General features: G+C 54.1%; 3 protein-coding genes across 6 annotated transcripts in view; 1 reads left to right on the forward strand and 2 right to left on the reverse strand.

Annotated features, from left to right (window-relative positions):
- Nucleotides 1–1,730: 1,730 nt before the first annotated feature.
- On the reverse strand, nt 1,731–9,322 carry Ptx4 (pentraxin 4). The gene is made up of 3 exons (XM_021734978.3): nt 8,304–9,322; nt 6,916–7,573; nt 1,731–6,084 (listed from the first exon to the last, which is right to left on the reverse strand). Exons 1-3 carry the CDS (start codon nt 8,442–8,444, stop codon nt 5,444–5,446), a joined length of 1,440 nt encoding a protein of 479 aa, XP_021590653.1. The 5' UTR covers nt 8,445–9,322; the 3' UTR covers nt 1,731–5,443.
- Nucleotides 9,323–10,657: 1,335 nt separating this feature from the next.
- Nucleotides 10,658–26,005, forward strand: Telo2 (telomere maintenance 2). Of its 4 annotated transcripts, none has more exons than XM_078024847.1 (21): nt 10,658–11,242; nt 11,598–11,690; nt 11,985–12,262; nt 12,906–12,974; nt 13,558–13,705; nt 15,463–15,565; nt 17,297–17,365; nt 17,544–17,685; nt 17,761–17,897; nt 18,515–18,594; nt 18,751–18,852; nt 19,141–19,229; nt 19,374–19,471; nt 19,706–19,822; nt 20,047–20,118; nt 21,006–21,197; nt 21,635–21,726; nt 22,262–22,361; nt 22,659–22,723; nt 22,936–23,051; nt 24,047–24,276. In XM_078024847.1, exons 1-21 carry the CDS (start codon nt 10,908–10,910, stop codon nt 24,163–24,165), a joined length of 2,616 nt encoding a protein of 871 aa, XP_077880973.1. In that variant the 5' UTR covers nt 10,658–10,907; the 3' UTR covers nt 24,166–24,276. The 4 variants fall into 4 exon arrangements, with proteins under 4 accessions (XP_077880973.1, XP_077880974.1, XP_077880976.1 ...); XM_078024848.1 differs by lacking the exon at nt 24,047–24,276 and adding an exon at nt 24,318–26,005 and having other exon boundaries at nt 10,659–11,242; nt 22,936–23,044; XM_078024850.1 differs by lacking the exons at nt 11,598–11,690; nt 24,047–24,276 and adding an exon at nt 24,318–26,005 and having other exon boundaries at nt 10,660–11,242; nt 22,936–23,044.
- Nucleotides 24,887–27,072, reverse strand: part of Ift140 (intraflagellar transport 140) — a 74,779-nt gene continuing 72,593 nt past the window's right edge. The window contains exon 30 of the mRNA XM_005337844.5: nt 24,887–25,554. Coding sequence (XP_005337901.1) covers nt 25,360–25,554 — 195 coding nt within the window. The 3' untranslated portion in view covers nt 24,887–25,359. The remainder of the gene's footprint in view (nt 25,555–27,072) is intronic.

Below are 27,072 nucleotides of genomic sequence, written 5' to 3' on the forward strand. Positions count from 1 at the left end.
AGGGCCACGCAGAGACACCTCCCAGAGCCCTTGCGGGCCGGGGCGCCCCAGCCGAGGCAAGTTTCTTCCGCTCGCCGGCGTCGTGAGACCCCGGGGAGGCTGACGGCTAAAGGCGGCCCGGGGCCTGGCGCTGCGGACAGTTGGCGAACAGTCGGTGTCACCGAAGGGGCCGTTTCCTAATGTGACCGTCCCACGCTAGCTCTCGGGAGCTGCGACTGGCCGCGCCCCCCGGTGGCCACAGTGTGCAGCTCCCCGCAGGACAAGAAGCGAGGCGCTGTCAAGTCCTCGCAGGTGGCCTTTGGCACTTAGCCAGGACAGAGGCAGTGCAAAACGGGGCGACCAAACCGAGACTAACCGTGGCTGCGCTCTCGGGAGAGCGGTGCTCACAGAGAGCTGGCGCGGCCAGGGCTGCTGCGCAGTGGTAGGGCAATTGCTTGGCGAGTGCGGGCCTGGGTGCCCTTGCCAGCGCTGCCGCGGGAGCCCGAGGGGAGGATGCTTGGAAAACCAGTACTCACAAGGACTCCAAGAGCCCAAACTTACCATCCTGAAGGGCCATGTTTTTGAAGTGAGACTTGCCCAAAGTTGGAGCTGCATTTAAAAATTTCAAAAAAAGTTCAGGTCAAAACCTGCCTGCTTGGGGCTGGGGTTGTGGTGGCTCAGTGGCAGAGCACTTACCTGGAACACGTGAGGCACTGGGTTCGATTCTCAGCACCGCATAAAAATAAACGAACAAAATAAAGATTTGAAGAAGAAGAAAAAAAACTGCCTGCCTGACTTTACTCAAGACAGCTGTGCTCACTGTCCATTCCAAAAATGGCAGACCATTGTTGAAGCTCATGTGGATGTCAAGACTATTAATGGGGTAGGGGATGCAGCTGAAGAAGAGTGCTTACCTAGTATGTGTGACCTCGTGGTTCAGTCCCCAGCAATGAGAGGGGGGAAAATGCTTATTTACTTCATTTGTTCTTTGTTGGTTTTACTAAAAAAAAATGCAATAATCAGATTGTAGATTGATCATGTTTGGCACCAAATCTGCCAGATCCAGAAGATGAAAATCATGATTCCAAAGGCTCAGGCAGGAGGATCACAAGTTTGAGATGACCCTTGGCAACTTAGTGAGCCCCTGTCTCAAAATACAAAATAAAAAGAGCTGAAGACTCCTGGGTTCAATACCTAGTACTAGGAGGGAAAAGGTGATCGATCAATAAATCAATCCTAGAGAGCATTGGGAAAAATGCAGAAAAGGTATCATCTCCTTGATGTCCACGTGGAAATGTAAACATGCTGAAGGAAGCCCAGGGTCGTGTTGGGAAGCAACTAGAGCTTCATGGTGAAGGTCTGACCCATCACAGGTAAGACAGGGTCTGCACTGGAACAGGCTGGTGACAGTGAACCCCCAGTCCAGGAATCCATGTGAAATACAGACTTTAAGTGGTGACAAAAAAAGATCACTCTAGGGTACATGTATATGGTGTGCAAAGTATTAGTCTTACAACTTTTTTTAGGTTTTAAAAGTTTTTTGAGTCTCCAAGGCTGAGAAGATAATAGAACATCTCCTTCTCCAAAATAATTCTAAATAGAAACTAAACCCAGAATAAGAGGAAGGAAGTCCAACGGGGTTTTGAATTTTCCCCATGATTACTGTTTTGTTTCTTAGGTTGAACCCACTTATATTTTTTGAGACAGATGTAAGGAAAGTGGCACAGGACACACTGAAAATCTCCCAGACACACTGAAGCCAAGCAGAAGCAAGTTTATTGTTATTGTCAAAAAACCAGATAAGGCTGTCTCTGCACAGAGAGAAAGCAGCAGACCTCGGTAGAGCCTGGGTTGTACATTGCGGGGTGGGCTTAGCCCTTGCTATTGCAGGTGGAGAGCAAGCTTCAAAACCTCTAGAACCACAAAGGGAGAGGGGCATGAGGAGAAGGCACATTGCCACCAGCTCCTGGAATTGGCAGGCCCCTGTCTGGGAGCACTATGGTCAAGGTGCAGGTGGGTGGAGGTGTCAGCCTCTGGGTGAGTGGACTCTTGCAGGATGGGGGAATAGGAGGGGGAACAGGGTGAGGTGTCTGGCCAGAATAGAGTTAGCTTGACTTAACTTTCTTAATTAACACATACTTATGTTAACAGCCTAACAACAGAGTATCACTAAGTTGTTGAGGCTGGCCTCAAACTTGTAATTCTCCTGCCTCAGCTGCCCCAGTAGCTGGAATGACAGGCATACACTGCTCCCTGATTGCTCTGCAGTGCTTTTTGTGAAGTTACAAAAACAATTTTCTTTCTTTTTCATTTTCGTTCCTGGGATTGATTGAGCCCAGGGGCATTTAACCACAGAGTCATGTCCCTAGCCCTTTGTATTTATTAATTTGAGACAGGGTATCACTAAGTTGCTTAGGTCTTTGTTAAGTTGCTGAGGCTTTCCTTGAACTTGGGATCCTTCTGCCTCAGCTCCTCCATCCCCGAGCTGCTGGGATTACAAGTGTGTGCCGTGGTGCCTGGCTCCCCATGCCCCTTGGGAGCAGGGATCTGCCACCTGACTGCAGGACTGCAATGAGTTGCCATTCAGTGGAGGTCACGGGCTTAGGTCTTCTAGGCGAGTAGGGTTTGGGGGAAGGTGGTGGGTAGGCAGAAGAGTTAAGCAGAATAGTGGCATGGACATGGCAGGTCATGATAAGACTAGTTCCTAGGGTTCAGGGTAGTACCAGGGAGGGTGGACCATCTCTGTGGAGGGTGGAGCTGTTTTCCAAAGACAGTCCCTTCTGGGGACTGGACCCAGAAACTTGCAGGGTGAATGCTCTGCCACTGAGCTAGCCCCTCCCCCCATGTGTCATCTTAGGGACAGATGTGTGTGTCAGAAAACAGATGGGCTGGGCTGAGTGGCTGTGGGAGAAAAGAAACCAGCCCATGGCTCTTTGTTGGAACTCACTTCCTGGAACCACTTGGGGTCATTTTGTTTTCCTTACCCAGGAACGGAATAGATTTGGGTTAAAGGAAGAGTCCGGTGGCATTAGAGAGGGATGTGGTTTATGCCTGAGAGTGTATAGGTGACTTTATTTCTGCCTCCAGTAGGAATGGTGAGTCCTGTTGGATACATGCTCAGACTGCCTGGCTCCTAAACCAGGCTGGCTTCCCAGATCTGCCTGCCCCCAATTCCCCCCAGTCCCTGGGCTCCTACCATGATGTCTGACACTGCCTGTGACCCTGCTCACTTGCCCCAACTCCAAACTCTTGCTCCAGTGTCTTGCCCAGCTGGAGCCCCCACCCCAACAAGCATCCTGAACATATTCACTCTCAGTGACACCCACCTCTGCAGAATGCAAGGAGCTCCAAGTCTGGGGACTTGACCAAACACTGCTGTGACTACTGTGACATCTTTGTTCTTCAGGGTGTGGAAAGAACCTGAAAGTGGGGGAGTGGGTGGAAATAACACCCTGTGGGTCTTCTGCCCTGGCTCTGCACTGGGTGAAGGAAGCTACCTGTTGTCTTTAGCTGAGGATGATCAAGAGTTTTGAAATCAAACCGTGAGAGGCTCAACTTCTGCCAGCTCCTAAGGTCTTGTGCAAGATGGCTATGCTGGGACCTAGCATTCTGTTCCTCCAAAAACAGTGACCAATCAGATTGCCAGTCTTTCCAAAAGAAAGATGTTAAATGAGAAGTGAAATGGCAGGATGAGGTGTATGAGAAGGAGGGCTCTTAGCAAGAAGCAGGGGTGCACATCTGTGGTCCCAGCGCTTGGGTGCCTGAAGCAGGGAATTGCTTGAGCCCAGAGTTCAGAGCCAGGCTGGCCAGGCTGGCCCCCACTTAAGAACTAATCAGAGAAGATGGGTTCTTCATCAAGTTTGACTGCCCTGGAGAAGCAGAAGCCAGTGATTCAGGGGAGTGTCACATGGGCGCTCATGGGGATTTCCAGTATGAAAATACCTCCCTGACCTTGACTCATGAACAGGCAGTGTTGGGGGAGGCCAGAAGTGCGGGGTCCACTGAGATTGGAGATGCTGGTGAGACTGCAGTGCTAATTTGGGGCACTGTCCCCCAAGAAGTGTGTACCTGTTGGCTAGCTGTCTTCCCATGGGTAAAGGTGGCTAGCTACCCAAGGCCTCTACAGAACTGAAATCACCATACATGAGGTTCAGAGGGCCTTAGTCCTCCAGCAGTCCTCCAGGGTTCTTCCAGGCCTAGGCATGGGCCTTCTCTAATCTGCTTTTGCACTTTTAAAATGGGAAGGCGTGATGGTGCACACCTGTAATCCCAGTGATTCTGGAGGCTGAGGCAGGAGGATTTCAAGTTCAAGGCCAGCCTCACCAACCTAGGGAAGCCTGACTTAAAATAAAACAAAAGATCTGGATGTAGCTCTGTAGTATACCATCCCCAGTACCACCCCCACTCCCATTTCATCCCCCCACAAAAAAAAAACAAAGAAAAATGAATAGGGAAAAAATTTCTAGATGAATTTACATTATGGCATTCACTCTTGGGGACTTGTCCAAAATAAACAAAATTGTGTCCACTCAGGGTTGGGGTGAAGCTTGGTGGCAGAGTGCTTGCCTGCCACACATAAGGTCAATCCTCAGCACCACGAAACAAAAGAAGTCCAAAGATCTGTAGGAGAATGCACATAGCAGCTTTACTCATAGTACTTAAAAGCTGGAAACAACCCACATGCCCATCGGCTGGGGAATGATGGATAAAATGTGGTCCATTCACACTATGGGGTGGCACCCAGCCACCATGTGCTGTGTGAGTCCACCTCGGAGGTGACCAGGACAGGCAAATCCATGCAGAAGAGGGTCACCAGTGCTGGGGCAGGTGTGGTCACTACAGGGGCAGTACTGAGCAGCAACTGAAATACTCAAAAACTCATCATGTGGATGGTTGCACAGGTCAGTATTCTTGCTAAAAGTCTTTGAAGTATACACTTAAATTGGTGCACTTTATAATGTGAAAATGATACCTCATGAAGCTGAATAAGCAGCACAGCTGGTCTATCCTCGATGTCATCAGCCACCAAGCATGAGAGAACAAAGGCCCCCAGTGTGCCTGGGGAGGGACTGTGGTCTTGAGGGCCAGGAAGCACATGCTGAAGCCTTTCCACAGGGATGCGGGAACAGCTCTCACCCATAGGAACCTTTCCCAAGTGCCCTGAGAGGTGGCAGTGACATGGCAGATGCTGTCTTTGCTATATTGAGGAAGGGGAACCCCCAGAAACAAGACTTCTGTTGGCCTTTCATCACTTCAAGGCCACTCAGGGTGACTTGAGGCTTTGAAGGCGCAGCACAAAAGAACACCACAGCCTGGGAAGAGGCAGCTCTGGTCTCCAGCATTTCCACCCACCCCACCCCATGCAGGAATGCCCTGGACAGCACACGGGGGCCCTGTGGAATGGGTGGAGGCTTGCTCCTCCTGCTAACCCAGAACATGACCACAGCCCCAGTAGGGTGAGGCCTTATGGACAAAGCTCCAGGCAGGTGCAGTTGGCCCTCTGCACAAACTTGCCTACCCATGAGGCATTGGCCAGTGTCAGGATGGCACCAGCAGGGAGCTCCTTCCCGATGGCGAGGTTCGCAACCTCTCCAGGGACCAGTGCCCGGTCCCAGATGGCCAAGCCAGACATGCTCCCCACAAAGGCCTCAGATCTGTCAAACCCTCCACCAACACTGTCTTGCTCCTGGCCCAGCACAAGGGACCCTCCAGGAGGGATCTCATAGCCCTCCCTAAAGTGGGAGCCAGTGGCCACTAGCCTACGGTCCACATGGAGCCAGTACTTGCCCTGGACAGATGTCCAAATGATACAAATGTGGTGCCACTGGCCATCTAGCAGCAGCTGCAGAGGCAGCTCCCTGAAGGCTGGGTCTCCTATCACAAAATGGAGGGACCCGGGGACCAGTGAGTCTCGGCCATGCAGTACCACCTTGTTGTCATTCTCTTCAGTGGCGTAGGAGAGGAGGGTGCCCAGGTGGCCAGAGGATGTGCGGACCCAGCTGCAGAAGGACAGAGCTCGTAGGGCTGTGAGGAAGCTGGGGCTGAGGAAGATCACATTCTCAGGGGAGGCATCCGGGAATGTGAACACGGGACCCAGGTTGCAAACTAGAAACAGAGGGAGGGGGAGTCAGCCCTGCAGCAGGAGCCCCAGAAATGGTCCTCACTCTGGAGGGTGGACTTGGGGGCCCTGCAGCCACACCTCCTGGAGGACAGCTTGAGCTGGGAAGGCTGAGGGCTCCTCTAGTTCCTCTTGCTTGCCCTCAGGATGAGCCACCCCCAGGCAGGAGCTAAGAATGAGGTTAACCTTCCCAGGGAGCCTTCAGTCCCTAGTTAAGCCTGAGCTGTCTCCTAAGAAGGGGAGCAGATGACCATTAGCACCAGGTCACCTCTGGCTGCTGTAACAAATTGCTACAAATTTAGTGTCTTTAAACAGCCTAGGCTTACTATTTTGTGTTTTTGGAGGCTGGAAGCCTGAATGCAAGTCATAAAGAGCCCAAATCAAGGTGTTTCAGGACCAGCTCCTTCTGGAGGCTCCAGAGAGACATAATCTCCTGCCCTTCCCAGCTACTGGAGGCACTGGCCATCCTTCCTGTCTTCAGAGTGCATCCCACCAACCTGTCTCTGTCCTCATGACCCCTTCTCTGACCCTCCCACTCCCCCTCTCTGAGCCCTGTGTTTACACAGGGCCATCCAGTAATTCAGGACCTAACCAGCTCTGCAAGAGGTGCTTCTTCAACGTGAGGAACAGGGGGCCCAAACTGATGGGACCCGCAGATAGGAGACCACCTGGATGAGGAGCAGGGAGTGTGGAGTGTGAAGTCAATGTCCTCTCCTCATGGGGAGAAAGCCTGTGGAGGTTGCAGGGGCATCACGGGTTCAGGAGGAGTACAGGAATCTTGTAAGCCATGGGGAGGGGGCCAGGCCTGTGGCACTTACCTTCTCCTGGTCCCTGAGGAGGATCCCTTGGGACTATAGCAGCCCCACCAGGTGCCCAATGGCTTCTTGGGGCTGGGGCCTTCTGTGTGCCCAGGAGATGAGCAGTGAAGTCCTGGGACTCCGTTGGGTGAGGAGCAAGGTCCTGCCTGTCTGTCAGCAGCATCAGTGGGCCCGGGTGCACAGGCTGATATGGAGTTGGGGCTGGGGTCCACCCTGGGGCTGCAGTGCCAGGGCTGGTCATCTGTAGTTGACCCTCGAGAGCAGCCAGCCTGGCACCCTGGCTGTGGACCTGGTGTGTCAGGCTGACCAGTGCATCCTGCAGGGCCTGTGTGCCCAGGGCCAGGCCTGAAATGACATCCCTCTGTGTCTTCTGCTCCTTCCCTGCCTGTACCCACTGCCTGGTTTTCTCAGTCAGGGCCAAGTCCAAGGCCTGCAGTCGCATGTCCACCTTCCGGCTTCGGTGCTGAGTCTTCCTCACCCAGGCCTTCAGGTGGGCCAGGTCCCCCTGTATGGCGGCCTGTGACCTGTTGACTGTCAGAGCCACAGCCTGGCTCTCCTCTGCCAGGCTGTGTAACTGGGCATCAATGTCATAGGACATGTTGTAGTTGTTGGCAATGCCCTGCAGCTGTGTTAAGGTCACTTCTTGGAACCTCCGAAACTGTAAAGAGGACACAGCAGTTATGAGGGGTCAGGATGGGCAGGTATAAGGCCTTCCTGCTCACACCTCAGAAGAACCTCTGTGTGCTGGGCTCGTGGTCAGCGCTGCATAGTGACCCTTGCCATGACACTAGGAGATGCAGGTAGGGGGCCAAGTTCAGAGGGGGCGATGGAGCTCAGACCCCACTGCAGCATTGGGGAGCATGGGTTCACCTTGCAGTGTCTGATCCTGCCCCACATCCCAGGTTCTAAATGGCCACTGCCAGTTGCTTCAGTTGCAGGCAGGATGGGCTGGGCTGCATGTGTGCTTGACTGGGCTCAAAGCAGGAACTTGTGGTGCTGGGGCACTGTCTGCAGACCCCACACAGGAGTCTGGGGGCCACCCATGCCTTCTGCTTTGAGATAGACTAGGGACCTCATGGCTCCCACATCCAGTGTTTGTGCCCAGCACAATCGATTCCCTAGACCCCACAGCTGTGCTCCTTAGGCCTTCCAGAGCCTCCATACAGTCTCTTGTCCCCTGCCAACCACACATCACTCCGCTTATTTTCAGAGTAGAGCCGGGCAAACCCTCCCTGGGTTTCAGTTGTAGGGTAGGGCACTGCTAACTGCTAGCAAGAACTACAAACTACTTGGATGCTTGGCTCACAGTTCACACCTGCCGCTACAACTGTTCAACATCCAACCTTCATTTGTTGCCAATTTTAAAAATCCAAGAGCGGTACACCTACCTGCTCTTCTAGTCTACGGAGCCTCTCGAAAAATGGTTTTCTTTGCCCTGCTGATCCAGCTTTCTGCAGTGAAGCCCCATGTAGATACATGGACACCAAAATCAGGAGGAGAGACAGGGTCATCCTCCCTGTCCAACCCATGCTGAGAGAAGAGGGGGCTCCAGCAATCTCTTCAGGATACAGGAGGTGGCCTCGGCCCCAGTGTCTGCCTCGTCCCCAGTGTCTGCCTCGTCCCCCACTCCTCCTGGCTCTCCAGTTGAGTGGTTTTCCTTCTGTGGCCCTGGCTGGGGGTCAGGCACTTCCTGCCATCTTAGGGAAAGGCATCTGCCTTCAAGCCTACTGGCTCTGTGGGTCCCAGGTTCCCAGGGAAACAAGCTTAAAACAGATGCAAACAGCTTTTCTGGAAAGCTACTCTGCTGGGGCAAGGACTTGCCCTGTGAGCTCAGAGGTGGGCGAGCACTGATGGCTTTAGCAGAAGCACATGGACTCATGTTACCACCAAGAAGTTGAAGAAGGACAGGGGCCTGGAAGTCACTGGAGTCAGGTCTGTGTTGGTGCCAGCATCCCAGCCATGCCCAGCCACGTCCTGTGAGGCTTTCTCTCCCTTGGAAAGGGAACTGAAATGTGATTGGCCATCACCTTATTTTTTTCCTCAGGACTGGGTGATTTTAATTTTTATGTATTTATTGTCTGTTTTTTCTTTTATGGTGCAGGGATTTGAACTTTACCACTGAGCTTCATCATCAGCTCTTTTCTTATTTTGAGACATGGTCTTGCCAAGTTGCCCAGGTCGTCCTACCTCAGCCTCCCAAGTTGCTGGGATTATGGGAGAGCACGATGGAGACCAGCTTGATTATTTTTTATTTTGTCCTTAGGGTCTCACTTTGCTGCCAAGGCTGGTTAAAGCAATGCTCCTGTCTCAGCCTTCCAAGTTGTTGTTTCTTCTTCTTCTTCCTCTTCTTCTTCTTGGTACCAGGAATTGAACCAGGGTTGCTTAACCAGAGTCACGCCCTCAGTCACACCTTATATATTTTGAGACAGGGTCTGGCTGAGTTGCTTAGGACCTTGCTAAATTGTGGAGGCTGACTTTGAATTTGCAAGACCCTTTCTCAAGATAAAAAACATAAAGGGGGCTGGGGATGTGGCTCAAGCGGTAGCGCGCTCGCCTGGCATGCGTGGGACCCGGGTTCGATCCTCAGCACCACATACCAACAAAGATGTTGTATCTGCCGAGAACTAAAAAATAAATATTAAAAAAATTTCTCTCTCTCTCTCTCTCTCTCTCTCTCCCCCTCTCCTCTCTCACTCTCAAAAAAAAAAAAAAAACATAAAGGGCTGGGGATGTGGCTCAGTGGTTAAGTGCCCCTGCGTTTAACCCTTGCCCAAGAAGGATGCTTTTATGTTTGTGGAATGAATATATGTTCCCAGATTTCCCCCCACGTTCACCTCTGCTGAAATGTCACCCCTTCCCAAAGGGGAAGCCTACCTACTCTCCGGGGAGGTCATTAGAACATTCTAGTTTTTTATTTTCCATCCTGGGGACAAACCCAGGACTTTATGCACTACCAGTAAGGGTTCTACTACTGTATTACCACTTTGCCTCAAGGGGGTGCTCTGATAAACCCAGCCTAATTCCCTCTTAAGATTGGGAGCCGGCTCCTCACAAGGCATGAAAAGTTAATTTCGGCTTTACTATATATTACTGCGATTTCTAAACTTGCTTGGAATGCCTGCCAGTGCCTTGAACTCACCCATGCCTGGCTTTCCCTGGCCAGATAACGACCCTCTCTGAAACTAGTGGTGCCTCATAAATTCTGATGTTGGGATCTAAATTTACTCCCTAAGTGCTGGACCATTAACCTGCCTTTGTGTTATGCTTGTTAAAATCCTGTTATCTGTAAGTTCTCAAGACCCCCCCCCCACACTTTTTGCACTTTCTGAGCTATAAAGGTGCCCTCCTAGAGAGCTGCGGGGCTGTCTTCTGTCCCCACTGGTTTCGGGAGAGACAGCCTCAGCCGGTAGGAATTACAAGCTTGCTTTATTTTGATTTAAATTGGAGTTGGTGGTCTTTTCTTTGAGTGGTGGTTAATAGTTCCACGCCAGGATGTCCAGGAGGTTGGCCGCCGGCCCTAGGACCTAGGGAGCCCTCGACACGTGGCTAGAGCAACTGTGGAACGAAACCTGATGCTTCACCTCTTTAGTTTACACAGCACCTTCCCAGCGGCTACCAGATCCCATCACCCGCCTCTGCTGCGTGCAGCCTGCACTCAAAGCATTTGAACTCAAGCGCGGTGGGGAGCACAGCCGCTGGGGAGCGCAGGCGCAGCCCACAGTCACGTGGCCGCGGGTCCCCGCCCCATCTGGAGCACACCCGCCTTCCTCGATCGGACCTGCCCTGCCGCGCAGACGCACACGCGCGGTGCCGCCTGCTTTTGCAGATTCGCGGAATCCCAGCGGGGAGCGGCGGGGGCTTTGAAGGCCGCAGTCACGCCTCACGCGGGGACCGGAGCTCGCGGCCGCCCGCCGGTTGAGGCCGGGCCAGGCCGGATAGCCGGTGCGCTCAGGGAGGGATCCCGCTGTCCCGGGCGCCCGGCTGCCGGCAGCATGGAGCCCGCGCGCTCTGCAGTCGGACTCAGCATCCGGGAAGCGGTGCACGTCCTCCAGTCTTCTGAGGACGGTGGCCGCGTCCTCTCCGCCCTGGAGTCCCTGCAGCGCTATCTGCGAGGAACCGCGGAGCCCGCGCTGCCCGGAGAGCAGGAGGAGTTCGCCGCCAAGCACTTCGCTGTCGTGCTGCGCTGTCTGGTCGGCAGGCTGAGCCCCCGCTGGCTGCAGCTGTCGCCCGGCGACCGGCTGGAGCAGCTCTGGGACAGCTTCTTCCTGGAGGGCCCTGCTGACCAGGCCTTCCTAGTGCTGATGGAGGCCATCGAGGGCACTGCCGGGTGAGTGAGGCTGGGGGCTTGTGCAGCGGCCTGTGACTTGGAAGCACAGAAGGGCCTGGGGAATTGCGAACTGCAGGGTTCATCCTGGAAGGTGCCAGGGAGAGAACAGAGCCTGCGACCTGCTGAACCCCCCCCCCCCCCAACTGATAGTGGCTGTGTTCTCTAAGATGGGGAGGACCTGCCGGCATCTCGACCTTGCAGGACGGCGGGAGGAGGGGTCTTCACATCACAGCAGGCCCCAGCCAGCTCCCCTAGGCAGTTAGCATTGCTGCTTCGTGGTCCCAGCCCTGCAGTGAGGCTTTCTGGGCACAGTGGCAGCTCTAAAGGCCTCTTGGGACATTTTCATGTTTTCCAGGGAAGCACAGCTTTTTGACACGTGCCTGCCATGGACCCTCCAGCCCCAGGCAGTTCCCACGTTCAGCATCAGATCACACACAGATCAGTCCTTGTGAGGACTCTGAGGAGTCTTTGAGAAGCTGGGTTTTTAGAAGTTGCTGTGATTAAAAGCATGTACTCTGTGAAAATCCAGGCAGAGCAAGGGAGGAGGTGGTAGGGCCCAGCTGCACTTGCCCCACTTGTATCTGATTCAGGAGTGGAGTACAAAGCGTGTTCTTTCAGCTTATGAGTTAAGACAAAATGTTACTGGAGCTGTTGGGACTACCTGTCTAAGGGGGAGCTGTGGAGACTCCCTTGGCCCGGAGCAGGCTTAGGGGCTCTGCCCGATACACCTGTCCTTGTTCAGCCCCAGCTTCCGTCTGATGAAGATGGCACAGCTGCTGGCCAGGTTTCTGAGTGAGGGCAGGGTAGCGGCCCTGATGGAGGAGCAGTGCCGGCCGCAGATGAAGCCTGGCTTTCCCCTGCTCCAGGAGACACTACTCAGCAAGGTGGTGAGCCTGCCTGACCACCTGGGCAACCATCTGCAGCAGGATAACCTGGCCCAGTTCTTCCCCCAGAACTACTTCCCACTGCTGGGTGAGGAGGCCGTGCAGGTGCTGCAGTCAGTGGTGGATTCTCTCCGAGGTGAGTGCTGTGTCTCCCTGTCCCTCTTCTTAGCTGTCATCCCCTCCTTCTCCATCCACTTCCCCTGCCAACTTGGGTTTGTCTCATATGCCTTTGGCGATGGCATTTCAGGCTCCCATGGCAAGGTGAAGGTGCTGGGAGGTCTTTGGGTCTGGAGGCAAGTGCTGCTGGTGGACTTGCTCACAGAGCACTAGGTATTATCCTGTGTGCTGTTTGGGGCTGGCTCTGCCTCTTCTGGGCCTCACAAGCATGGCTTCCAGTTTCAAGAGAAAGGAGTGTCTGGGGCAGTGTGATTCCATGGGTCAGTGGCCTGTAAGGCAAGGCCAGTGGGTGGATTTGCCTCTTCCTGCAGTATGGCCCCTCCCTTCTTATTTCTATCATGGGCTCACTCAGGCCTGAGCTGTACCTCAGCTCAGCTTGTTTAACTCTGATTGCTTAACTCAGTCTCCTTGTGGTGATGAGTTCCCACTGTGGTTCACTGTCTTTCCATGTGCTCAGGCCCAACACCCTAAGTCCCCTGTGACCTACACCCCTGTGGGACTCAGAGCCCAGGAGGAATCTGGCACCCTCAAGTCTCTGCAGGTCTGTCCACTTGGTCAGTGTTGTGTGTATTGTCCCATGACCTCCTTGCTTTCTCTCCCAGGTGGCCTACACTGTTCTGTCTCCTTTGTGTCTCGAGTCCTTGGGAAGGTGTGCATCCAGGGGAGACACAGTGAGTAGGGCCTGCCTTGGGGGAAGCAGCACCTGTCTCTCCCATTCAGCCCTTGGGAGAGGTTGAGAATCACTGCAAGCCCCTCAGCAGCAGTGGGAGCTGGTCCCAGCCTTCTTTGGGGTCTCTATGCTAGCTCTGGGTCCACAGAGGTTTGTCTTAGGGCTTAGTTGTGCTGTGGGGGGTTCCTTTGCTAGCCCTAGGTCCACTGAGGTTGGCTCTGGGGCTCAGTTGTGTTCTGGAGGGTCCCCTTGCTAGCCCTAGGTCCACTGAGGTTGGCTCTGGGGCTCAGTTGTGCTCTGGGGGGAGGGTCCCCTTGCTAACCCTGGGTCCACTGAGATTGGCTCTGGGGCTCAGTTGTGCTCTGGGGGGGGGGTCCTCTTGCTAACCCTGGGTCCACTGAGGTTGGCTCTGGGGCTCAGTTGTGCTCTGGGGGGTCCCCTTGCTAGCCCTGGGTTCACTGAGGGCTCAGAGCTCTGGGGCTCAGTTGTGCTGGCTGGTGAGCCATGGTGCTGTGTACACTGGACCAGTGGTCCCCTGGCTGAGTGCAGCTCCTGAGGCTCATGTCCTCTCTCTGTCTCCTCAGAGGAGATCTTGGGCAGGTTGGTGCCCCAACTGACAGCACGCACCCAGGGCAGCTGCTTGTGGCAGCGGGTCTGCTGGCGCCTAGTGGAGCAAGTGCCGGACAGGGCCATGGAGGCTGTGCTCACAGGGTTGGTGGAGGCCACTCCGGGGTAAGCAGCACAGCACTCTTTCCAGTCAGTGCATCTCTGGGGGTGGGGGGTGGGGAGTGGGCTTTGTGACAGCTGCCATTCCCTGTGCTGCTTTTCCTGGTGGCCCTGCTGTAGCCGGTTGTCCTGTTGTACTCCCTGGGTTCGGTGGCTAGTGCTGCCTTAGTATTGCTGATTTAGGCTGGCCACTGGTTGTGCAAATGCACACACTGATGGTGCCCACCTTCATCATTGCTAGTGGAGCCTCCACATGTGTCCACCGCTTAGTACAGAAGGTCTCCTGCCCAGCGGGTTCCCCAAGTCCACACGCTGGGGGAACCATAATCTCTGCTGAGGCAGCAGCTCTTTTCAGACTTAGGGATCCTGTTTCTTTCTCGTGAAAACAGTGTAGGTGTTCTCCCAAGCCCTATTGGACAGGAGGACTGTGTGAGAAGCAGCCCGCAGATGTTTCGTCGCCCTGCACACTGTGTGTGTTGTCCTTCTGTCATGGTGTTGCCCTGTACTGTAGCTCACTCCTCCTGCCTCACCCCTGACTCTCCATTCCTTGCATGTGGTTTTGTGCTCTGGGTGTCGTCTCTGACTTGGGTGTGGCGATGCCCTTTTGCTCCTTCCTCTCGTGTGTGTGTGTGTGTGTGTGTGTGTGTGTGTGTGTGTGTGTGTGTGTGGCAGCTGGCACTCTTGAAAGCAGCCTTGTTGGGCCCAAGGGATGCTCACACACCTTGCCCTCACCTGCTTCCCAGGTCTGCCCCAGGGCTGTGGTGGTTGGGCAGGGGAGAGTAGGTTTTGTGGTCTTTGATTCCAGATGTGTGGACTCCTTCCCTGCGTCCTTCACCATCTGCATGTTTGGTTCCTGGTATATGTTGTGGAAGTTCCCCTGCAGGTTCTGGGCTCTTTCCTGTGAGCTGTTGGGCTTAGGATGGTGAAGATGCATTGCTGCTGTCACGGATGCTTCAGTGGGGGTCTTGCTCGGTCTTTGGAACCTTCTCTGGTATCTGGCTTGTCTCCAGCTTAACCTTTTTTGTTTTTGTTGTACCCCCCTCTTCTTTTTCTTTCCAGATTTTATGTCTATGTGTGGAATTTTATGTGATGAGTGAGGGTGAAATCCAGCCTGTCTCTCCATACTGGCTGGGGGCTTGTTGAGCTTTTGCTTGCTGAAGGAAGCAGGGTCCCATACTCTAGATCTGATGCTTGCACACTATTGTTCTTGGGTCATATCTGGCTCATTTGGTGTTTTTTGTAAATAAAATTTTACTGGCGCCCACCGTGGTGCTGTGTGCCTGTAATCCCAGCTATTTGGAAGGCTGAGGCAGGAGGATCTTTTTCTCTTGCGTGCACACTCACACAATTTTATTGGCATGCAGCCATACTAACTCATTTAAATATTTGCCTGTGGCTGCTTTCAGTCACAACTGCCATGTTGAATGTTTGGTATAGAGACTGGCCTATGAATCTTAAAGCATGTGCCCTCTGGCCCTGTGCAGCAAAGGCTTGCTGCCCTGCCCTAGATGAAGTATGCACCCTGGACCTGGCAGAGCAGGGAGGGACTCCCTCCTATGTTGACCCTCTTAGCTCAGGAGTGGGACCCAGTCTCTACATTCAGGCCTGGGGGGGGGAAGTTAAGGACCCATTGAGGTTATCCAAGGCCCACAGTGAGCAAGTGTCAGGGCCAGGCTGTTGGTGCCATCAGAGGGTGTGCTTTCCCAGCCTGCCACCCACCTCCTAGGCACTCATGACTGGCTTCTTCTGACCCTGCCTTATAGGCCTGAGGTCCTGTCACGACTACTGGGGAATCTGGTGCTGAAGAATAAGAAAGCCCAGTTTGTGATGACCCGGAAGCTTCTGTTCATGCAGTACCGGTGCACGGTGAGAATGTAGGGCAGGGCTTGTGAAGGCCACCCTTGGTTACAAGAAGAATCACTATTAAAAGTAGAGGCTAACTCAGTGGAAGAATGTGTACCCAGCATGCACAAAGCCCTGGATTTGATTCCCAGCCACAGAAAACAGGTAGAGCAGTCACCTGGGAATTGTCAGTGAAGCAGCAGCACTGCCCTGCCCGGCTGCAGGCCCTGCTGCACAACACCGAGCAAGCCCAAGGGGGTTAGTGCCTTGGGACTTGGTTGCTGAGTGCTTCCCAGACACGGTGCAGCTGTCCCTGTGGCCTGGAGTGTAGGCTGTGAGGGCTGTGGTGGTTGGGCAGGGGAGAGCAAGAGCAGATGTCTTGGCCTGAGGAGGGACCAGCAGTGCATTGATGCCCACAGTGTGCCTAGCTCTGTCCCAGGTGGACAGAAGAGCCGTAGTCTCTCCTTGAGGAACTCACTTTATAGACAGGGAGACAGTGCTACCTACATAAACCATGGTATGTAATTCATAGCATGGCACATTTGGCACTGTGGGATCTAGGAGGCAGCCTCAGTGCTGCAGGGCTCCGCAAAGACCTCTCTGAGGGGATCTGGCAGGTACAGAGCCATGGTCCTGATAGAGGTCTGGCCAGGAGGACTGTGTGGCTGGCTTCTGAACACTGGTCCCAGCAAGCCGGCTGGCAGTGGGCCCTGTGCCCCAGAGAGCAGGAGGTGTGGCAAGGGTGGGCTGCTTCAGGTTGGGGTGGGCAGCTGAGGTTTAAGCAGAGGCATCCAGACCTGACTGTGTTACCCAGACCTACCCTGGCCTCTGTGCAGAGGATAGATGGGGGCCAAAGTGGAGGTAGAGCCAACTCGCCCTGGGTGCATGGGGGTGAAGTAGGCAGGAGTCCTTCAGAGCTCTAAAGATGACGCAGGTTCAGCAACCTGGATCAGGAGGCCTGGCAGCCTCTTGAACCCTGGCTTCATGCCCTTGGTGGGGTTCAGAGAGGCAGGCGGACAGTGCAGTCCAGACAAACAGAGAGCCAGAGACGGCCCCCAATCCCTGTCCTATAGGGCATTTGAGGCCCCCAGAATATAGCCAACCAATGGGATAAACCCAAATACTGGCGTGAACATCTGGCTGTCATTCCAGGTGATGGGGCTGCTGGACCAGAAGTGAGTAGCAATAGAGAATAACAGTGCTACAGCATAGTGCTAGATAAAGTGACCCAAGCCCTAGTGAGGCCCTGTCTCAAAATAAAAAGTAAAAGGACTAGGGATGTAGCTCAGCAAGAGAGCTTTCAAAAGAGAAGAAAACAAAGAACAAAGAGAAAGCTGAACAACAGAGCAGGCAGTGCTGAGGTGGAAGTTGCACCTGGGCTGAGCAGAAAAATCCAGGACCTTTGAAATGTAGCAGCTTGATGGCGACTGGTTTTCAAACACGGATGAGATAGAAAATTTCCTTAGAAAAGTGTATGTGCCCAAGCTGACGAGTGCTGTGCTGGGGTATGGCCCAGCAGGAGAGCAATTTACTAGAGTGCTTGAAGCCCTGGGTTTGATTTCTAGCACTGAGGAAAAAACAAAAACAAAACTGACAAATGCAGAAGCAGAGGGTACTGAGGAGCAGTAGGAGGTGGAGGGCGGCACTTACCATACTAGTCCTCAGCCTGGACTCCTGAGCATGACACGCTCACCCTCAGGAGCCTCATGCAGAAAGGCAGCTTCTGCCTCATTAAGGACACCACTCTCATTGTAGACACCCATGCTGCAGAGCCTGCTGGGGTACCTGGCCATGGACAGCCAGCGGCGTCCACTCCTCATACAGGTAAGTGCTACCTGCCTCTGACCCTGTGGTGACCCCAAGACAAGGGAAGAGAAGGGAAGGCTGGGGGTCCCACTTTGCTCCTGTTGGAGCCTTTGGGGTGGCTGTGGATACTAGCACCACATGATCCTAGGCCATGGCAGAACTGCTGCCTGACAGGCTGGTGCTGTGCTGCCTGTAGGCGCTAAAGGAGCTGCTGGAGACCTGGGGCAGCAGCAGTGCTGTCCGACACACGCCCCTGGCTCAGCAGCGCTATGTCAGCATGGCGGTGCTCATCTGCCTGGCACACCTTGGGGAGCCAGAGCTGCGGGACAGCCGGGAAGGTGAGCAGGTGGTGAGGGCACACCCCCGCCCCAGGCATGTGAGAACCCCTCAGGATGCATGTTTGGTGCTTCCAGAGTTGCTGGCCAGCATGATGGCAGGTGTGAAGTGCCGCCTGGACAGCAGCCTGCCTGCCGTGCGCCGCCTAGGCATGATCGTGGCCGAGGTCATCAGCACCCGGATCCACCCTGAGGGGCCTCCATTGAGATTCCAGGTGAACAGGCTCCAGATCTCCCTGTTACTCCAGTTCAGTAGGTACCTCCCCTCCTGGGGCCCAGGCCCATGGAGTGTCCCACATTGGTGGGTGTCAACCTCAGCTCCTGGTGATCACAAAGATTAGGGCTGAACGCACCAGCATGTGTTCCTCAGGACACAATCCCTGGAGGTGGAACTCCAGAGAGGTTGGGGTGAGGGAAGCTGTTGCCCTGGGGCTGGTCTGCCACAGGCTGCTCTGGGCAGGCAGAACAGTGACTGGCCTCTCTGCTGCCTGCTTCCTGGTGTGAATGCCACTTGTGTGGCCAGCATGTTTTTCTGACTGCTGGGCCCTGCCCGGCCTTATGCAGACATCCCCTCCTCCCTGGGATGTCTTCAGGGGATCAGCCTCCTGGGGAGCCCCAGTTCCTTCATGAGGAAGTGACTCTGTAGCCTTGGCACACTGAGTACCACCCTCAGGTCAGGGTGCACACTTGGAATTTGCTCTAGAAAAGGACAGGCTACTAAACAGGATCCAGATGTTTTTAGAGGAGGCTTGGCTCCAACTGTGTCTGACTGCAGTGAAGTGGTGTCTGAAGCCTGGTGGGTGTCAATGACTGGTATGTTTTGTATTTACAGTATGAAGACGATGAGCTGAGCCGTGAGATGCTGGCCTTGGCCACTCCCCGGCCTGTGGGAGACAGCCCCTTGGAGGCAAGGTGAGGGTCTTCACATCCCTCATCCCCACCCTGTGTGTCTGCACACCTTGTCATTCTGGATTCCATTCACAGGACAGGAGTTAGGGAAGCAGTGGGTGGAGGTGCTGGGAGTGTCCCCACAGGCAATCCTGAATGCTTGTTCCTCTTGCTTCCCAGAAGCTCATCACTGGATCCAGTTGTGGCAGAGACCCCTGCAGAGACCATGGAGGGTAGTGTGCCCCCAGCTCAGCTGCAGGGCTCTGACTCGGAGCTGGACAGGTAGGGCTGGGCTTCTGTGCTTGAGGGGTGGCACTGGCTGCACAGCAGAGCTGAGCTGTGCAGGTCACCAGCACAGTGGGGTGCACACTGTGGGATGGCTGTGCCCACCCCCAATGCCTCCTTCTGGTCTGCAGCAGTGCTGTGGCTTTTCAAGGCTCTGGGGACTTGGGGAATGAGTTTCAGCATTTTCAGGACTTGCCCTTGAGGAGGGGTACATAAGTGCCTCCGGAGTCTGAGTTTTCTCACTAAGAATGGGCAGTTCCATTGTCTATTTTGTCTCATTTACAGTGACGATGATTTCATCCCCTATGACATGTCAGGGGACAAAGAGCTGAAGAGCAGCAAGGCACCTCAGTATGTGCGGGACTGCATGGAAGGTGAGCCTTGGTGGGGTCACACCGCAGGTCTCACCTCACAGCTATTTCCTCTGAAGTCTTCCCACCCTGCCCCGACACGCTGGGTCCATCAGGGTTGTTCAGGGTTGGGGCTGAGATGACTGAGGCCTTCTGTGTTCTGTGTAGCACTGACCACATTTGAGGATAAGGATATGGAGCGCTGGGAGGCCGCCCTGAAGGCCCTGGAAGGCCTAGTCCGCAGGAACCCTGAGGCCACACGGGAGGTGAGCAAGAAGAGGGTGTTAGAGCAAAGGAGGAGGTTGCTAAGTACTCTGGTGGCAGGTCCCCTACGATGGCAGCTCTTCTTGTGCCATCTGCATCCTGGGTCATGGAGAGTGGGGACATCTTGCTGGCTGCTGCGCGTCTCCGGGAGACCTGGAGCCTCTGCTAGGTGGGCAACAGGTGGGTGGCCCAGGCTCTGAGGTGCATGTAACATACTGACTGCAGCCCTCATGTAGGTGAGTGTGGAGCTGGCCAGGGTACTGTTGCACCTGGAGGAGAGGACCTGTGTGGCGGGATTTGAGGAACTGCGCCAGAGAGCCCTGGTGGCTGTTACAGTCACAGACCCAGCCCAGGTAAGTCCCAGTGTGGGTGGCCCCACAGTGGGGAGCACTCTGACAGCTCTCTTTACTAGGTTGGGTGTGGTGTCTAGAGGGTGTGCCCTGTGGCCTGGTCCTCAGTGACTTCTCTGCCTGGCTCAGGCAGTTGAGTAACTGACCTCATGCAGGGTTGACTGGTGCCTGGAAAGTGTGTCTATGGCCTGGGCTGGCCCTCATTGGCCTCTCTCTGCATGGCTTAGGTAGCTGAGCACCTGACCTCACAGTTCTATGCCCTGAACTACAGCCTCCGGCAGCGCATGGACATCCTGGATGTGAGTGCCTCTGGATCCCTCTCCCTGTAGTCAGTTCCAAGCTGCCCTACTGTGGGGAGGTGAAAACCTATGTGGACAGTGACCAAAGCCTCCCCAAGTCACTTTGTTGATCTGAGAAGGCCAGGTAACTTTTGTCTCCTGTTTGAGTGTAGCCAAGTATGCAGGTTCACCACTGTGGGGACCAGGATCTCTGGCAGCTGAGTTCCTTTGTTTTAAATAACAAAATGCACCACTTAAATATAAACAAAATATGGTGTCCCCATGGCTGAGTATCATCCAACTATGAAAAAGAATGAACCAGTGCATGAGATGTGTGGGAGGAGCTTGATGCCTGCTAGGCCCTTGGTGAAGGACTGCCTGTGGCAGGACTGTCAGGAATGGTGGCCTCAGAGCAGGGCTGGGCTCCTAGTGCTTAGTGAGGAGCATGGTCTCTTAACATCATAGAATAGCCGAGAGATGACTACACAGGCAGCGTGGGCCGTCACCCTCATCCCGAGGCTCTGCCTGTTGTGGGTGTTCCGTTTATGCAGCAGCAGCAGTAGCAGCGAGTCTGCTCTCCTGAGACTGGCTTGCTTGCTGAGCATGCTTTTGGTCATCCTTTAAGGCTGCCTTCTCCAGAGGAGTGGCTCTGTGTGGAGGCCAGGGAGCCTCAGGGAGAGGTGGCGGTTGGGTTGGGGTGCCTCACCTTCTTGCCTGCCCTCCCAGCAAGGCGCAGAGACCCACTAGCACTAGAGATGACTTTCTCTGTGGCTTCCAGAACACCTGCCTTGTCAAAAGACTGTGAGGGCTGCTGGGTACTGTTGCTGGTCTGGGGCTCTGTGGGGCTTATTTTAAAGACTGTCCTTCCCCAGAGCCACAGCACTCCCCTGGTTGCTCCTCTCCTCTAGGTCCTGACTCTGGCTGCCCAGGAGCTGTCTCGGCCAGGGCGCCTTGGGCGGTCTCCCCAACACAGTTCCGTGGGTCCCAGCACCCAGTGCTCACCAACACTGACTGCCTCTCAGTCTGGCAGTGTCATGGTTCCTGACTGGAGGGTGGTGGTAGAAAATCGGATCAGAAGCAAGACCCGGCACTTCTCCAAGGTCAGTTAGGGCTTTGGTCAGGTCCTTATAGGGAAAGGGCACTCTGGGTGGTAGGATAAGCAATTACATTCCTCCAGTGTTATCTGTGCCAAGGGGGTGGCAGGAGCCTAGGGCAGGGATGGCACTAACACTGGTGCTCCTTGAAGTGAGTTTATGGTACAGATCAAAGGTAGTCAGACCAGTGTGGATTTAACACATGAATACAAATGCAGAATCCTGAGGGGTTTTCACCCAGGGTTGGCCCTGCTTTCCCTGGGATGTCTGGTGATGAGAAACTGTCATGGGGTGGTGGGGGTGGAGGCCAGGAAGCTTACATCCCAGTGCCCAAGGGTTGCTGTACCATGAGGCCTGTCCAGCTCTGAATGTATTACACACAGGGTTGGGACATGAGGCCAGGCACCTCATGCAGGTTGGGGTGTTGTGCTTGTGTTTGGCAGGGCTCTCCCTGGCAGGAGCCAGCAGGTGGCCCCAATGAATTTGCCTCCGTGGCTGGCTGTTTCTTTTTCCCCCTCATTCATCATTTTGACAGGTGAGTGGATTTCTGCCGTCTGGACACACTCGCTGGCTGGAGAAAGCATCACAGCATGGGGCCTGAGTGGGACTTTGGGCAGGAACATGTTTGGTTGTTCTTAAGTTAATGTGAAGTTTTCTGGAAGCGTCCCTCTGCCATTAAGCTTTGCAGTGTGTCAGTCACTGCTATGTCCGTCCACTCCTGGTCTCAGGGTTATGGATGGACTGGTAGTACCCTGCATGCTTTCCACCCCGACTGCTACTTGCTCACCTCCTTCTGCCTTGGCCAGCACTGAGCTCCCACCCACCATCAGGTGTGGCCCTCAGGCAAGAGTGGAGAAGCTGTGCTTCTTTCTCACTGAGCCCAGCATATGTGCTGGGCCTCTGGGAACACCTTCTCCCTGGCTCTACTGAAGCCTCGTGGGGTTAGGTGGTGACTAGAGCAAGAAGGCTCTGCAGAGCCTCTGGACCCAGGCTCTCCCTCTGTATCCCTGGGGCTAGACAGCCAGCCTTGAGGTGCCATGGCTCTGCCACTACTGGATTCTGTGTTGCAGGCCTCTAGTGACCTTTGACCTTTTGGGAGATGACCAGTTGGTTCTTGGAAGATTGACCCATACTTTGGGGGCCTTGATGTATCTGGCAGTCAACACCACAGTGAGTTGGAAAGTGGGAATTTCAGGTCCTGCCACATCTTGTTCACCGCTGCAGAGTGTGGGCTTCACCCAAGTGTTCGCATTGATGGCACAAGTGCTGTGTGGCCCTACGTGTGGGAGGGGGTGATGGCCACGGTCACGAGCCTGGAGCACTGCGTACCTGACATTCTCCCTTTACCATGGCCCTGAGGACAGGCCTGTGTGAAGCTGCACAGAGGCATCAGATGTGTGTCTTTTGGGTGCTGGGTAAGGGGAGTGGCATGCTGAACATGGTACCCATACTTCTGCTGGTTTTCAGGTGGCTGTACGCATGGGTAAGGCCCTGCTGGAATTTGTGTGGGCCCTTCGCTTCCATGTGGACACGTGAGTGGGCTGTGGGCTGTGGGCTGTGGGCATGGAGTCTCTGGCAGCAAGGTGTGGGCTATGTGGTAGGAGGTAGCCTGACCAGGCCCAATGCGCAGTGTTGCGGATTGATCTGCTGGACTCAGGGAAGTGTCCCTGCAGTTCTGGCAGTGCTGTTTAGGGGCTCTGGCCACAGAGTTGCACCTCACCTTCTCTGCCTTCTTGCTTGGTAGCTACGTGCGCCGGGGCTTGCTTTCTGCGGTCTCCTCTGTCCTCCTCAGCGTACCTGCAGAGCGATTACTAGAGGACCTGCCAGATGAGCTGCTGGAAACCAGGTCCTGGCTGGCAGGTGAGTAGCCCTGGCTGTAGCGGCCAAGCAGGCAGGACATCTGGGCATGTGAGAAGGCTGGAGCAACCCAGCTCATGAGTGGGCATGTCCCTCCCTGTTGTGCTGAGAAATATGGTTAACCTAGCATGGGGCACAAGGGGGAGAGGACAGTCATGACTGTGGTTGCTTTGGGGAATCCACTGAGGTTCCTGATAGAAGGCTAGTGGAAGTGCTGGGAGCCTGTACCCAGACTTAGAGGTGTAGTATCTGCCGTGCTTTGTCCCTTCCTCCCAGCTCCAGACACTGAACACACCCCAGGCTCCTGAGCTGAACCCATGGACAGGCCCTCCAGCTGCCCTGGGATGCTCTGTGATGTCTTTTTCTTTCCATTTGACCCCAATACAGGGTCCAGCTGAGGTTCCCACATGACTCATAGCTGCCCTGCCTCTTGGGCTTCTGGCTGGGTATCTTCTGTTACTGTGCTTATCCTGCTGAAGCCATGTGGAAGGCCCCCCTCATTAGGCCCAAGTTCCACCTGCTTGTCAGGCATCTGGGCCAGGCAGGGTCCCTCTTTACATGCTGCAGGTGCCCGACTCTGCTGAGGATCATTGTAGGAAGACTGCCTTCCCACTGGTGATAGCAAGGACTTTATTGGTGTCTGTTCCATCCTAGCTGTGGGCTTCTTCCCTGCCTAGCTCCTGCCATGGCACAGTCCTAGTTTGAATGGGCATTGTCCACAGGAAGTGGAACAAATGAATCACTGGGTGCCAGGAAGAGCCAAGAGCAGGCTTGGTGGCTGTGGAGAGGGTCAGCCATCATCTGACCTCTCCCCAGCACCTGGGCTTGGGGTGCCAGGTCCCAGGAGCACGGCTTACCACCAGAGCTTGTGTCTCAGAGAAGCAGAGGGCTTTATCTCCCTTGAAGGGAAGTGAGGGATGCCCAGAACCCCTGCCTCCTTTGTCCTTTGGGAAAGTCCCAGGCTTCTATTCAGGACCTGGCCCCTCTCTCTCTGTCAGTCCTGGTAGGGTGGAAGCACCGGCTCTGTCTCCTCACATGCAGTCTGGAAGAACTGCAGGAGCTCAGGGCTCATCTCCTCAGGCTGGTTTTAACCCAGGTTGGTGCTCAGGATAGCTGAGCTATGTGACTGGACTGTGGCCAGGATCCCTCGCTCCCAGTGGAGGTGTCTCCATCACCTGTCCCATGGTAGAGAGCCCTTTGCCAGGTGAGTGAGGTAGGTTGTTGGGAATAGGAATGACTGGCCCTGCAATGTACTTGTATTGTTTTTACCTGGCAGATGTGGCTGAGAAAGATGTTGATGAGAACTGCAGGGAGCTGGCCGTGAGAGCGCTGCTGCTTCTGGAGCGACTCAGAGACAGACTCCTCTCCCTTCCCTCCTAGTCCCTGATGGACCCTAGGCATTCCTGCTGGGTGGGAGGAAGGCTTCAAAGAGTGGACCCCTGTAACATTTGAGTTTGCAGTTTGACCAGGTCTGGAGGGCCATCTGGTTCCAGTGCATGCATGTAGGAAGGGTGTGTTCAGCTAAAAATATGGAGGGCCTCGCCCTGGCCCCCACAGGCAGAGCAACCCAAGTGCTGGCCTGCAGCTCCCAGTGGGCCCTGTGGTCAGGGAATGCCAGAAGCAGGAAGGAAGCAGCTGCTCAGAGCCCATAGCAGAGCAGGCTTGGCCCTTGGCCCTGTGGCTCAGTGCTGTCCCAGGAGAATAAATAGGGCAGGAGGTATCACAAGTCATCTTTATGGTTATCAGTGAGCAGGGACTTCAGTTCCTAGAGGACTATGAGATGCAACCATGAAACTGGAGTGCAGTGTGAGGCAAAGAGGGGTGGAAGGGGCCTAGGCCTCTGAGAAAGTAGGCTTTATTGGAGTTGTAGGAATGTCAACATCTGGTGGTAGGTGTGACCGACAGGACTTGGGCCTGGCCACAGTGGTCCCTGCTGAATCATCCTGGAGCCATCTGGGTGTGGGTGTGATTAGCAGTGATGGGCATCTCCAAGACCCAGGTGCAGCCTCAGTGCACCAAGTTCTACAAGTTCCTTCCACTCCACAACTGGTAGTCGGGAGAACCTGGGAAAGCTGAATCCAGCTCCTTTAAAAGGAATTAAACTAAAACACCACCGAAGCTGCCAAGTGCCCTGAGGCAGGAACACCAAGGGAAGACTTAGGGATACAGGCAGTCCTCTGCACACTGTGGGCTGGGCCCTGCTTACTTGTTATGATATGAACAAGTTTTTTTTCCCCCTACAAAAAAGAGATGACTAGAGACTGGAAATTCCAGAAGCAGATCTCAGCAGCAGGACAATGGCCAAGGCCCATCAGGGGCCGTTCTCTACCTCCTCTACCACCTCATCGTGGTCCTCGATGCTGTTGTGGCGGATCCGCTCAGGCACCACACGTGTCAGAGGGAGTCCCAGGCCCTGATGCACGGCATCCACTGTCTGCTGGTCCACGTAGTAGGACATGTTGGCAGAAGGAAGTCTCTTGCGCATCTCCTCGAGGTACCTGTAGGCCTAGGGCAGAGGGAACAGCTGTTTCTTAAAGGCCCAGTGGACACCTCAGCATATGAGAGCCAAGGGAGCCATCTTGTCTGTTCACTGTAATAAGGTCACCTCAATATGAAGTACCCACTCTGTCCCAGGGGTTGTAAGCAGGGAAGCATGCCTTTTGAGGTTTCTGGTATTTATAAGGGGACATGTGTCTCAGGGCAAGGTATGTTTCAGGCTGTGGCCAGTATGAACAACTGAAAACCTGAACCCCAGAGAGTCCTCTGGCAACCCAGAGCAAGAATGTGGTTCAAGTTCCAGAATTGTATTCCCTCTAAAACTGCTCCCTGGATGGTAGTGGACCTGCTGCGGGAGGGTGGATTCCATTTCCGTCTACTGTAGCACATGTACTTGCTGGAATGAAGGGCAGGCATTGTTTATTTCAGCTTAGTATAAAATTTATCCCAATTCTATTGTATCTCCTGTGTGAATGGTCCTTGATCCTAGGCCTGTAAACTGGAAATGTCAATGGGTTTCCTGTGTGATTTCATCTGGTCTTGCCAGGGGGACATGTAGAAGGGCACAGTGGTGACACTCATGATGGAGCTCCAGGGCCAAGGCAGGATGGGCCTTAGCCTCAGAGCACTATGCTTAAGGTCTCTTCATCCTCAGGGAGGGACACATACAAATGGGGGAGGATATATGGGGCTTTATGCTGCTTCTAGGGCTCACTCCCATGGGGCACATGAATTCAGAATGTGACCAAAATTTTTTTAGCAGCTTTTAAATTGTTAATGAGAAATAACAATTTGACCTTAGTATTTACGGCTTAAAGATGGTGAAATACTTGGAACAATTTTATTTTGGATAGATAAAGCTAGTAAGCACAGAGAAGAATATGAAGATCATGCAAGTAAAGGTAAAATCTGCTTTCTGGAAGGGTCACTGACACTCTCATGCAATCAGCTTATATGTAGAGACTTGCTAGGGGTGGGAGGCAGCCCAGTGCAATGGAAGAGTATTCTCCTGGGTGTTCACAAACCATCTTACATACATCAGGAGCCATGCTGGGTGTGTGGGACAGGTGAATGGGGTGGGAGTAGAGCCTGGCCACAGCAGGACTCAACCAACACAAGAGGAGAGAAGAGTGAGGAGCTGCAAGAGCCTAGAGTAGAGGTTGCACAGCCAGGTCCAGTGGGCGTGCTTATTCAGTTGAAGATTAGACTGTTGGGATGAAAATAATGTCTGAGATGAAAAGTTTAGGTGGGATTAACATTGGTGGACATGACAGAAGGAGAGATGATGAAGCCGGAGCAATAGCAACTTCCCAGAATGAAACACGGAGAATACTGGGGGGTGAGTGGACAGAAGAGTGAGTAGAGCCAGAGGACAGTAGGCCCAAGTGGCTAGAGCAGAGGAGAGAAGGAACAGACTTACAAAAAGGTGTGTTTGATAAAGGAAACGTATCTAGAAGAGAAGGTGACTCAACAATAAGGCAAGAACGAAGTACAGTGACCACGAATTGAGAAGTACACGAGAAGATGC

The sequence above is a fragment of the Ictidomys tridecemlineatus genome, chromosome 10 (genome assembly GCF_052094955.1).
Source record: "Ictidomys tridecemlineatus isolate mIctTri1 chromosome 10, mIctTri1.hap1, whole genome shotgun sequence".
NCBI lineage: Eukaryota > Metazoa > Chordata > Mammalia > Rodentia > Sciuridae > Ictidomys > Ictidomys tridecemlineatus.